Source organism: Alexandromys fortis, unplaced genomic scaffold (assembly GCF_014885135.2).
Source record: "Alexandromys fortis isolate MF-2015 unplaced genomic scaffold, M_Fortis_MF-2015_v1.1 scaffold_12, whole genome shotgun sequence".
Taxonomy (NCBI): domain Eukaryota; kingdom Metazoa; phylum Chordata; class Mammalia; order Rodentia; family Cricetidae; genus Alexandromys; species Alexandromys fortis.
In genome coordinates this window covers 20,778,719-20,792,357 of record NW_026067937.1, presented here as the reverse complement: position 1 = coordinate 20,792,357, position 13,639 = coordinate 20,778,719, and the positions used below count along the sequence as shown (strand labels likewise).

General features: G+C 43.9%; 1 protein-coding gene across 3 annotated transcripts in view; it reads right to left on the bottom strand.

Annotated features, from left to right (window-relative positions):
- The window catches only part of LOC126504547 (zinc finger protein 431-like), a 150,428-nt gene extending 140,544 nt beyond the window's left edge, over nucleotides 1-9,884 (bottom strand). For 2 of the 3 annotated variants that reach the window (XM_050146909.1, XM_050146911.1), the window contains exon 1: nucleotides 9,768-9,884. In XM_050146909.1, coding sequence (XP_050002866.1) covers nucleotides 9,768-9,800 — 33 coding nt within the window. In that variant the 5' untranslated portion in view covers nucleotides 9,801-9,884. The remainder of the gene's footprint in view (nucleotides 1-9,767) is intronic. The other variant, XM_050146910.1, reaches the window with a different exon arrangement.
- Between the last annotated feature and the right edge of the window lie 3,755 nt (nucleotides 9,885-13,639).

The window sequence follows — 13,639 nt, the reverse complement described above, 5'->3', positions numbered from 1 at the left end:
TAGGTAGAGCCCACAAATGTTGCCTTTTGGAAAAATGTAGCAGATAGCAAGACTTTAGGTGGCAAAACCATAGAAAGTTGCATGCAGAACTTAATTGTTCTTTCAGGATCAGGACGGTGGGGAAACTGAGAGTCATAGCAGAAAGTGGAGACAGAGATCATAGGATTTCAGTCAGAACCAGACAGACTCCATCAGAGTTTGAGCTCTAGGTCCTTCGTGTGATATTTTGGTCCAAAATCTTTCTTATTCTGCCTATCTCCTAGAAATTAAAAGAGCATACTTAAAAAATAATGGACTAATTTCTTAAATGCAATAGTGAATCTGTTGGAAGGTATTACTGATGACTCATTCAGATCTACAGCAAAAACAAAACAAAACAAACCCCTAAAATGTCAATGTTTCAATTGCAGCAAACAAGGTCACCCCAAAAGGGGTTATAAACAGGGCATTCCTAAGCCGAAATCAACTATTATTAAGGCCTGTTAGAACTCATGCCACAAGGTACAACCCATAGAATCAGAGAGGCTAAGAAACAAAGGATTATAGGAGATGTATGGCTTCCCTAGCAAGAGGAAATAGATCGTGTGGATGCACTAGGAGCAGGTGCGCATGGGAACCTGAGGGGTCAGGTGAGTAAGAAAGGGACAGAGGTGGAGAGCACAGGGGAGATGACTGGAAAGTAGAGCTTTTAGTGGAGGACATGGAAACAGCGCAGTGCACGCAGTCTGGGACTTTGAGGGTGACCCAGTGAGAACTCCTAGTAATCAAGACTATGGAGGCTGAACCACCCATCTTCCGTAACCACATAAGGCTCCCAGTGATGCGATTGGGATACCAAGCCATCGACAAAACTTTTGACTTACACTTGTCTTCCCTGCAAGTTGTGTTGGGGCAATGGTGGTTTCTTGGGAGTGTCTGTCCCTAGTGCCTGACTTCTCGTTCAGCCTATAATGGATCCCTCTTTCAAGGTATCTCTCTCCTTGCTCTCCCTCTCTGTCCTTCACTCAACTCAAACTTCCCAATCTTGCATGCTCCCCTTTCCTCCTTCCTAACTCCTTTACTTCCTTCCTCCCTCCCCCACTGTGCCAATTTACAAAGGAGATCTCGTCTATTTCCCTTCCTGGTAGGATCTATGAATGTTTCTCTTAGGGTTCTCCTTGCTTCCTGTCCTCATGCTGAAGACTGTAGGCTGGCTATCTTTTGCTTTGTGTCTAATATCCACGTATGAGTGAATACATACCATGTTTGTCGTTCAAAATGAAGACTTTTCATTTCTTTCTAAGCCGATGTGTTTTTCATTGTAGACCAGAATGACTCATCAGTAATAACCATCTAACAGAAGTAATATTTTATCTAAAAATCAGCCCATTACTTTTGAATACTGCCTTCCTCACTTTCTCAGAATGTAGAGAGAAATAGAAAGATCTGGGCCAATGTATCGCACAATTGGCCTCTAGCTACCTTTTGTTCAAGCTTTCCTCTCCGTTGCCATCATTAAATTCTCTACCAAAAACAACTCAGATAATGAACAGGTTTGTGTGGTTGATACCCCTAGCTCACAATCCTCCTTGTGGGAGATTAGGATAGAAACTCAAGCTAATAACTGAAGGCAACACATGCGGAAACATGCTTTCCTGACTTTCGCTCTTGCTTAATCACCCTCTCATGCTCAGCCATCCCTCTAATCCAGCCCAGGACCACTTGCTTAGAGATACTGACAACTCAGTGGAAGAGCCTTCCTGCATCAATCGGAATCAACACAATCTCTCTTGGACACTGTAACCAGATGTTCTGATTGGGCACAACCTCAATTGGTGTTCTCTTGACAACTGAGGCTAATTAGGACAAAGAGACAATAGTATATGAGGTTTTAAAGATTCAAAATCCATGTGTTAATAATTAATAATAGCAATCACTTATGCAGCAAAAACTCAAACATGAAGATAGCAACAACTGGAAAAACCTGAGATGCCAGGAAATGGGAAGATGCATGCCTCTAAGTTCAAGAGGAGATAACTGGCTATCCACAGAAAGATCTCAAATCAACAAAAACTCAAGAAACTCATAACAAGAAATATTATGAATATAAAATTGGTAAAGGTATATCACTTTACAGGAAAAAACAATATATTATTATATTACTATTTTTTTAAATATTTATTTATTATTTATACAGTTAGCCAGAAGAGGGTACCAGACCTCATTACAGATGGTTGTGGGCCACCATGTGGTTGCTGGGAATTGAACTCAAGATCTTTGGAAGAGCAGGCAATGCTCTTAACCGCTGAGCCATCTCTCCAGCCCTATATTACTATTTAAAATCAACAACATATACGGCACCACAGACAAAACAACAGAGACCTACAAACATATATTATGGTTCCTTAAACAAGAACTGGAAGATTCCAAAGTCAAACCCTAACTGATCACTGCCACTCCTCATCCTGTACACTCAGTTCTCTCCTTTACCAATCAGAGAAAATTGGTTGGGCAAGGAGGTTGTTCCACCAAAACTGGAGATTTGCTTGAAGCCTTCTCATACTTTAACTTTCTAGAAAATAATTTTGACTACTAGAAGGATCTCATGCTCTTGTGATAAAGAAAAGCATGTCTGTTAGGATCACTTAGACACTATGTTGTGTTCTAGGATAGACGAGTGCCTGTAGCCTGCATCAGAGTAAGGAAATGAAAACTTTTGAAAACAAAATTTAAGATAACAGATTTTTAAAAAAAAAAAAATAGTATGCACTTAAAGCATCTCATTTTACTCTCATTGCTCTAGAAGTCACAAGCGCTTTTGAAAACAAGTTTACTATTACTTTCGGTGTATGTTTGTGTAATGAGCTAGACCATCTTCTACATATACACTGGTGACCTGCAAAAAGAGGTGGTGTCAGATCAATGGGATCTTGAATAGCAGATAGTATGAGCTTCCCAATGTGATTGTTGGTCTCTGAAGTCAGGTCATCCCCAAGGAGAATATGTGCTGAGTCACCTTCAAAGACATGTAACAGTTTTTATTCAATTAACCAAAAGCCTTTCACAGATTAAAAACAACAAGAACATCAAAAATAAATAAAAAAAGAAGCAAATGATAATTGAGAGCATGATCCATCAATATAAGTTTGCACCTCCATGAGAAGACAATCCAATGACAACACCCAACAATTTATAACAGGAAAGCTAATTACAAAACACTCAGAATGCTCAATGGGATTATGAAACACCAGTACACAGACCGACACAATATGACTTCTATACTTACAACAAAGCTACACCTATCAAGAATATTTTTTTAAAAAGGAATGTTTTTAATATTTATGAAAGAATAAAGCAGATGGAGAGAAAGAGCCAAGAACAAAGGAAGGGAAATATAGTCAATTTTTAATCCAGAGACCAAAGGAAACTCAGCCAGGAAAAGTGGGGTCTTGACCAGTGTTACCCAGCTCCCTATGAGTCCCTGTGTATAGAAATTAATAAACACAGAGTTCACAACTTCTACAAATTAACTCAAGGTGACCCTTACACTGTTTCTGACCTCCAGTCATAGGTATTTGTTCCAAAGACAGCCGCCCCATGCTCTAAAGCTCTCTGCAAATGGAGATGATCCCCTGCTGTGGCTCTGCAGCCCCTTCTGGCTTGTTGTGGTTTCAGGTAAACCCCGTCCCTCTGATGCCCAATCTCAAAGCAACAAAGAAGAAAAATTTAAAATCTGCCTCTTGCCAGATGGATTATGGCACAAGATGAGCAATCTGCTCCATTGACCTGCACAACACCATGGACGCCTGAGAGATCTCTGCAGAACAGAAACACTTTCGTCCACTGGAACTGAATCACACCATGCTGGCTGGTGGTAGCAGAAAGACAAAAGCATTCTAATCATGTACGGCTGAAGACTGATCCACATCATCTCTTTCTACCAGTTCCTAAACCACTTGTATCATGTACAGGACAAACCTGAAAGTGGAATTCAATATTCAGAATTTCTAGAAAGCAGGCCTTTACCTTTTCCAGCTCATTTTCCCACCGCACATCACAAGCACTGTCTGTGTGTGCACACTGGACAGTGACATCACAAGCATCAGACCCTCCCATGCCTAGGCTGCAGAGCCTCCCCCTCCCCAGGATTTCCCACACAGGGAGGCTCAGAGGGCAGGTTCACTGCCAAGGTCTCTTCAAGGAACAACCCACAAGCTGAATCAGGTTCCATCCAAGCCCCAGCAGAAACGACAGAACAGCAGACCTGCGCTGATCACCCCACACTCACCGCACCCCACACTCACCGCACCCCACACTCACCGCACCCCACACTCACACGGCATGACGTGTGGTCTCCTTACAGCTCCCGACAGTCAAAGCACAGGAGAACCCCAGAGAAAACATGCAAGCTAATGTTCCTAATGCTAAGCTTTGCCAGAGTCTCTCATTAGCTGGGCCGCCGCACAACTGGGTCTCGTAATAATAAGCTCTCCCCTACTGGATGAGATCAAATGGCTCAGACAGCACAGGTCTTCCCAGCTCTGCCCTCCCAACCCAGCAGGCAGGGCCCTAGTCTGGAAAGTTTGTATTGTAGTATGTTATCTCCAGATCATGGAGACCTCCCAAAACCAACTAGGAGACCCAAGTTTGCACAGAAAAGCAGAGGAGGGAGAAGATGAGCAAGGAAGTCAGGACCGCAAGGGGTTGGTCCACCCTCTGAGGCAGTGTGCCTGTTCTGATGGGAGCTCACCAAATCCAGCTGGACGGGGACTGAACGAGCATGTGATCAAACCACACTCTCTGAATGTGGCTGACAGTGGGGGCTGACTGAGAAGCCATTGATAAAGGTACTGGGACTTGTTTCTACTGCACGTACTAGCTTTTGGGGACCCTAGTCTATTTGAATGTACAGCTTCCTAAGCCTGGATGTAGTGGGGAGGGCCTTGGACATCCCACAGGGCAGGGTTCCCTGCCCTCTCTTAAGGAGGGAGGGGGAGGGAGGAGAGAGAGTGGAAGAGCGGGAGGGGAATGGGAGGGGAGGAAGTGGAAATTTTGGAATGGAAAAACAAAAACAAAAAAAAAAATATAAAGCAAAGAGCCTTTATTCTACACAAGTTTGCAAATTCGGCATCTCCCTGTGTCCAAGGTATTGGGGTGATCAGAGAGCTCTGAGCTAAGTTGCAGTTGGATTTTTGTAGGGGTAGCCCCAGCCAATCACCTTGTTTGTGGGGCAGGGTCGCCTGAGGATATTTTTTACTAATAAATATTGCTGGTGTGCTCTCCCCCGCCCCTTCTGCTTTCCTGTTCTCAGCTGGAACCACGGGTTCTGTCAGTCTTTCCCTAATTAAAGCTGAATATATTCTTATAATTTCTGTCTGCCTTCATTTACGCCGATACAGATTTTTATAGTAGCAAAGGTGGGGTCAAGGGATTTCTAAGGTTCAGGACCCCTGATTGGCTGACATTTGTCTAGGGGTATCCTGGTGAAAAAGAGGTGTGTGTGTGCTGGCAGATGATCTTATGGACAATGGTTGGAATATTGGGAATTTCCTTTGGATGGTCTGTTCCTGGGTGGTGCCTGGGTAGTATCAGTTTGTGGTCTTTCTTGGAACCAGCAGGTATTGCCTTCCAGTCACCTACTGAGACTCAGGCCTCTTTTAAGCTTGTCCTGGCTGGGTTCAACAAGTAAATATTCTTCTACACTCCCAGAGCATTTCCCTTTCCTTGTCTAGGGCACAGGGTCCTTTGTGTGCTGTTGTAATATGAGCGGCGGGGCTGCGTCCCCAGCACCCCGGCCGCCTGCTAGCTTATGCCCGAAATAACAACACACAAACTGTATTCATTTAAGAACTGCTTGGCCCATTTCTATCTAGCCTCTTCTAGGCTAATCTCGCACCTGGACTAGCCCATTTCTAATAATGCGTGTAAGCACCCCAAGGTGCGCTTACTGGGAAGATTCTAGCCTACGTCCATCCTGGATCGGAGCTGCCTGGGAGAGCGGAGCCTGGCATCTCTGCTCCAGAGAGCAGAGCTGTCAAGTCTACCCGGGAGAGCTGAGCATGGCGTCTCTGCTCCAGAGAGCAGAGCTGTCGGGTCTCTCCGGGAGCAGAGCAGAGCAGAGTCTGACCTCACTTCCTCTTCCTTCCAGAATTCTATTCTGTTTACTCCTCCCACCTATGCTTTAACCTATCAGGGCCAGCCAAGCAGTTTCTTTATTGCTCAATGACCTTCCTCCATCAGTGTGTAAATATATTACACACCCAGCGTCCAGTGCAGCCAACTCTTTGCTTTTTAGCTGGGAAGTCCTGCAGCCAAACATACGTCCCATTCAAACAGTGACTGTTGTCAAAGCAAAAGAGAGGCTATGGATTAGAAAACAGTGAGGGGTCTTTGTACGGCTTGGAGGCAAGAAAGAAACTCTGCATGTGATGCAACTTGATCTCAAATAATTTCAAAAAGTTGAAACACTTTAGGACCAGAGACTAGCAAATTGCCTAAGAGCACACCAAGAATTACGCGCACCCTTCTTCCCAGCCTGTGCATCTTAAACCTGGAAAATAACACACCTACCAGGCAGGGCCACAACTTCTTACCAGGATCCTCTATTTTAGTTGAATTCATATAACTGCAGTAATTTGGTTACATGACAAGGAAGTCCTTTACCCAGATTCTTGAGTGCCCTGGTCTGTGTATCCCCAAAAATGGACACTCAGGACATTATGGAGTATCCACCTTGCTAATATCAACTAAAGCCAAAGCGGGAAAGCTCTCGCCTCCTTCCTGCCATTCCCTTTCTGTGCTGTGCCTGCACCAGCTTCAAATTAGATGAGTGAACTCAGTTCCTGCACAGGTCCTCCTTCTTCATTTGTAACTCCCAGGAAAAGTCAGAGACATTGGAGGACACTCATTCCCTGGTCTCCTACCCTACTCACTCAGCAGCCAAGGCCCAGCCTGGAAGGAGTTGCAGAAATGTATACCCAGCCCTGGGCAGGAGAGACAGGATTGAGTGTTCAAAGTAATTCTCAACTTCACAGCTCCAGGAAAGCCTGGGCTACAGGAGATACTGTTCTCAACACAAAGAAATAAACCAATAGCACTTAAGAAAAAAGGGATGAAAATTTTTAATGATCAAGAAAATTTGGTGTTTGGCAGGGGTGGTGTTCTTGAATCCCAGCATTCAGGAGGCAGAGGCAAACAGATCTCTGTGCGTTCTAGGCTAGCCTGGTCTACAGAGCTAGATCTAGGTCAGCTAGAGCTGTTACACATAGAAACCCTGACTCAAAAAACCAAAAGCCAAGGGGGGAAAAAAGTTGGAGAATGGAAACAAACAGAGATAAAAGCAACAATGCACTTAGCAATAAATGGTCAACTCACTTATTTAAAGGATAAAATAGTGTATTTTAACTTAAAAACTGAGGTATCCTGACAGGCCATTACTAAGGGGTGATTGTTCTTGACTATATATATCCACACGGTGGCTGCTGAGCTCTGTAACCTCACACACAGAGTTACAAACACCCAATGGCCTGTTTCTCAAACCTCTGCCGTAAATGTGTGAAGCAGGACCGAACACATCTGCACAGGAGAGCTCCCTAATTGCAAATTCAATATTCACTGCACAAGGTAACTTTCCCAAATTGGACAACACCAATGTGGCCAGTCTTTATTAACGTGACGTGAACTGACACATGCTGGGAAATGACAGAGTAACTCCTCCTACCGCACTCAGGGCCTTTTTCATAGTGGAGACTCCAGCAGCTGACTGCCTGCCCTGTTTCCCTGTGGTGTATACAATAAACTGTTCTCCTATTCTGTCTGAAGGCAGAAGCCATGCTCCACATGCAAACCCTTTTCCTGTAATTACACCGGACAGTTGACTACATGACTCAATGGATAATATTAAATCTCTGAGGTGGTGCATGCATTTAAATGAAGAATTTTAGATGTGTAATACAGAGAACAATAAGATCATTTGGAGTGCAACAGTCTGAAATCAAGGCAACCTGAGGTGGTGGAACAGTGCTTGTCACAGACACACATGTGTAAAAGGCCGGAAATGTAGTTGCCTTAGAATTACTATGTCTTCTCAGGGAGAAATCACCCCTCACAATTAAGAGATTAATAGAGAAAAATCTCTGTGATGAGAGCCTGCATCTATCTCTGTCTAATGCTCAGAGGAGCAGCATAGACAGATTCTGCATTCCACATCTGCTGTCATCCCTAAGTTTCTCTTAGGGTCATGCGCCAGGTTACTCTCTGAACAATTTAAATAGGGACAGGAGACTGCAGGTCCAGTCACCTGGGCAGATGGGAGGTTTACACAGCAAAGTCATTATCAGAAATATTTCTGAAGGACACCAGTGACCTGATGCAGCAGGTCATTCTTCAGTGACAGGGTCCTGAGGTAAAAGTGCCAGGGAATGAGAAAGATAGGAGAAGGAGAAGGTGGAAAGGATAAAAGCAGGGCTGGGAAGGAAGGTTTGGCACAAGCTATGTCTCATGCCAAGTGAGCTCCTTAAGAAGAATAACATCTAGTGTACAACAGCTAGGGCGGAAATGGACGGCAATTGGGAACTGCTATGAAGTCAGCAGAAAGCAGAAAATAAGACAAACTCAGGAGGAGGACAGTCAAACATTGGTGAGAGAGGGAAATATGGAGGACCTCAAGAACATTACTGACTAAACCTACAGTGGCCTTGGGGCTGACAACCACAGCTCCACTTACTGGGAAGACCTTAGCTCTCAGGATTAAAGGAACCCTCCACAGAGGCCCTGGCCCCAGACCAGTACCAGCTCTAAATTAGTAGTTTTAGAAAAGAAACTCTGTTTTTTTCTCAATATATACAGGCCTTAGGCAAAGTTCCCAAGGCCTAGAACGCAGTAGGAAGAATGTTTCTCCTCCCTGCCTGAGGTCATAAATAAAAGTCTCCTTCAACCAGATCAGTGTTTTGCTTTGCAAATAGTTGTCACCTGGTGTCTTACTGCCCATCTCTCAGTACTATGCTTTTCTCAAAGAGAGAACTGGAACTTGAAGGCACACCAGGCCATCAGTTAGGTCGAGACCCTGTAACACCTCCTTGAGCAGCTTGTTAGATGCCTCTTCTTTGATAGAGGGATGGGCAGATTTTCAGTCACAGGTGTCTCCTTTGTAAGAGTTTGGAGCCAAATGCCTGAACAATCTAGGTGGAAAAAATAAATACCCTAGATTTCTGATTTCTTCCAGGTCTGGTTAGCATACACTTATCTTTGGGGTGTTTTAGAGGCAGCCCTCGCTCAGCTAAATTCTACTTTTTCTTACTTACTGGCTCCTAAACATTGGTAACTCCTTTATATAACCAACTCAACTCTTCTACATCACAACTAAGAAGTAGAGTGCTCCCCAACACAAGAGACGCCTTTTACAACCTCCACAAAATTAATCACAAATGGACGTTAATGTAAAGGTTAAATGCAAAGGGTCGTCCTTCTAGAAGATACTGGAGAAACCTCTCCCAGTTTGGCAATCTGCCTTCCACAGATGCATCAAAATCACGGTGTTGTGGGGACGACAAATAAGTTCCTATATGCAATTTCCTGCTCCCAAAGCTCTGAAGAGATGTAGCTCACCGAGCAAAGTTATTAAGAGGCCCGTGTCTGGGTCCTGGGAGTTGCACGGACCATGTGGGAACTCACAGGGCCGGCACTCGGGATGCAGATTTCCACACAGCCCTGGGAAGGACCAGACTAACTTGCTCCTGAACCTCCCCATTCTGTTCTTCCCCGTTTGGGGACAGCAATCCCATGCTCACCATGTCGGGGGTTTCCTGCTCGCCCATGGTCATCTCACAGCTCCGGGCATCAGCGCGTGCACCACTGCACGCGAAAACACTGGCGCCGGCTCCTTTGCAATCCAAGCAGCAACGCGGCTTCCGGAAAACCTCGCACCAGTTCAGACCGTTTAGGACTGGAAGCCCTGATTGGCTAGTGAGGCCTGAGAGTGTATAGTTCTGACTGGCAGTTAAGTCTGGAGGCTCTGATTGGCTAGCGAGACCTGAGTGACAGAGCAACTCTCAGCGTTACTTTGTGCTTACAAACACACGCAACCGTCTTTGACCCCGCCTTCCACCCCAGACCCAGCCCTTTTCCAGATTCATAGAGACGTATATTTCAGTGGCACTTGTCCCTGGCTACAATTGCTGGCCCCGCTATCTTCCCGCATTCGTAGGCACTTCCCCTTCTTCCTCACGGACACAGCCCTTCCCTCAATGTGGAGTGGAGTGATTCCCTGTCCCTAGAGTGGAGGGGTACCCGGAATATTAACTTTAAAGAGAGATTTGAGGACACAAAAGGAGATGTTTGTTCTGTGGCTTCACGCTGAGGTCAGGTGAACTGAAGGAATTTCTACCTGTTAGTCACAGGCACTTCAGAGAACAGGAGAGAAACGCGGGGACCGGATAAGAAAACAAAATGATCGATCTGTCTCCCACCAGAATGATGGCTGGATGAGGGCTCCATTGCTTTTGAAGTTTTCTTCTATAATTCAGGACAAACTCTTTTCTAAAAAGGTGTAGTCTTCGTGTCAGTTGAATATTTAGAGAGAATGAAGCTAGAAAGCCTGTCTCTATGAGTACTGTAGTGGCGTTTCAATTGTAATAAATAAAGTTTGGCTGATGATCTGAGAACAGAACACCTTCACTGATCAGCCATACAGAACAGATAATGGTAACACACACCTTTAATCCCAGTATCCACAACGACAAGTTCCCACAGTAGTTGCTATAGAAACCAGGGGATCTATGACTTTAATCATGGTGGTACATGCTTTTATTCCCAGCCCTAGAGAGGAATATAAAACAGGAGGAAACAACTCTCAACAGAAAGTCTCATTTTCAGATTTCTGGAGGCAGGATCACCATTTTGGACTGAGGTTGAGGTAAGAAGCCATTTGCTGGCTTCTTTCCTTTTTGGGTCTTCAGGTTGAACCCCAGTTTCTGTCTCTGAGTTTTGATTAATTGTGTTCCAATTGGCACCCAGCTTTTTGGGGCATGAGTTCACAAAAAAACTATTTGCCTGAGACATTTTAGCTACTGGCGCAGGCCAAGGCTGGAACCAAACCTAACCTATCTGGGTTTGGGAGAAAAACTAGCGCACCCAACTCCCATCTATCCCAGTTAGCTTCCATGTAAACATGGAAAATACACAGACAATCTAGATACTCTATGTTACTGTGTTGTCTTTGAATTGTTCGACTGCTGGGGAAGAAAAACAGCTGCTAAGAGACATTTGATTATAAATGCTTGTGGATTTATATATTTTGAAAATGACTTGACTTCAAAATTTAAGTCAAAGGATATGTTACTTTGGACAAGAGGTTTGACTTTTGTTTCCGCAGTTAATGAGAGGACGTGGATTCATTTTTGGTTAAGAAAAATAATGTTTGATCAAGGAGAAACCCTTGAAAAATCAACAGTGGGAGTGGATGATCCAATGTTTTAGGGCACCTCTGTTGCAGTTTCCTCTGAGTTCTACATCCACAAGAGCTTCAAGACTGCTGACTGAGATGACCCAGCCTCACACAATACTCCAGTCAGGACTTGACCAGAATCCTAAATTTTCTTTTTGTTCCCATAAGATTATCAGTGCCCTGAGTCAGCAGAATGTAGCCCAGAAAACTCTGCCCACATTCCCAAAAAAATAGATTATGGATGTTTGTCTTTGTTTAATGTATTGGTTACAAGTTGTTATAGGTAATGGTCAGAGAAAAAGCTAAACAAAGGAAATTAGATTCAAGGTTATTGTTTTGAAAAGAAAAAAAGGGAAGATACAGATATGATCTTGTTTTGAAAAAAAAAAGAAAAAGTCCTGGCAGTGGTGGCGCACTCCTTTAATCCCAGCACTCGGGAGCCAGATGCAGGTGGATCTCTGTGAGTTCGAGGCCAGCCTGGCCTACAAGAGCTAGTTTCAAGACAGGCCCCAAAGCTACAGAGAAACCCTGTCTCAAAAAAAAAAAAAATTAAGTAAAAATTTAAAAAAGGAAAAAAGGAGGAAAAGGGATATAGATATGAAAGGATGAAAGAGAAGATTATTGAAACTACTTAAAAAATAAGGGAGTATATAGGAAAGATAAAAATGTAGATTATACAATCTACCACAAAACTGTTTTAAAAAGAATTACTAGTGTTCTCACAGTGAGAGCAATCCTTCCACTTCTCAATGTGCTTCAAGCCATGCATTTGGCACCATAATGTCACGCGTAACTTGGCACAGACCTTTGTTCAACAAACTAAAAGAAGGAAAGAGATGAACAAGGAAGCTTTACAATAGACACCAAGAATTTCAAAACATAATAAACAAATGACTTCAAAGCCTTTGTTCTCAGGATGACGGGGTGGCTCAGAGTTAAGAACACCTGCTGCTCTTCCAGAAGATCTGGGTTTCAATTCCTAGCACCTGCAAGGTGCTCGCACCAGCCTGTGGCTCCCATCCCTGGAGATTCACTGCATAGTCACGTGATCTATGCATGAGGTAGCTAAACCTATGAAAGTCCTTGTGCACATGCCCTAGGCAGCCTTTAAAACCTGAACACGCTCTCCACACTCTCTCTTTCTCTTCCCCTTCTTAGTGGTAACTACTACCCTGCCCTCCCCCATCACTCTATCTCTCTCTCTCTCCCCCTCTAACACCTGGTATGAAATCCTATATTCAAGCATTAACATATGACTCAAAATTTATTAATATATTTTTTTTTAATCTAAATTCACATAAACCACCTTGGATATACTAGAGCGTTAAGTTCAGATACTTAACACTCAGATACAGGGAAAGGAGATGACATTTCCTTGTGAGACTGTATCTCCTAGAAAGGTCAGAACACTTACACCTTTTGATTCTACTGACATGACTGCTTAGAGATGACCTGAACAAAGATGACACTACAGACTCAAAGCCACGAAAGGTACAAAGCTCCTGGGGCCTCCAATCTCCATAAAGAACAATGGGCAAGTGGGGAACTCTGAGAAGAGAAGAAATGGTCTTTTCCAGGGCAGCATCTCATTCAGTGTTTAGCTAATCCCATGGATCAGTCCTGAGATCATAGAGACACATGTAAAATTATACTGAGCTGGCTGTATTACTATATTTAGGAGAGAGAAAAACAAAAATGAATGAAAAGGGGGCATGAGAAGAGGGGAGTATGTGAGAGGAGACTGGAGAAGGAAAGGGAAGGAATGATGATGCAATTGTATTATTTCAATAAGTATTAACTAGGAAAAAAGTACAAAACGGATGTTTAGCAAACCAATGTACATATGTGTGTCACATACAAGGGGAAACCTGCCTCATAGATACTGACTGGTGACAAGGCTCAACACACACTGGATGCAAAATCCAAAGAGTTGAAGGAATCCCCGGAATATATTTTTGCTTTTTTGCGACCGGGCTTTTCTATAGCTTTGGAGCTTGTCCTGGAATTAGCTCTTATAGACCAGGCTGGCCTTGAACTCAGAGATCTGCCTGCCTCTGCCTCCCGAGTGCTGGGATTAAAGGAGTGCCCTACCACCACCAGGCAAATCTCTGGAATTTTGATGTCTCATTCAGTTAATGGAGGCAACTACATGGAACATCTTCAATGTCCATCAACGTCTCTAGAGTAAATGGTGCTGCCAGAAGCAGACATGTCTCA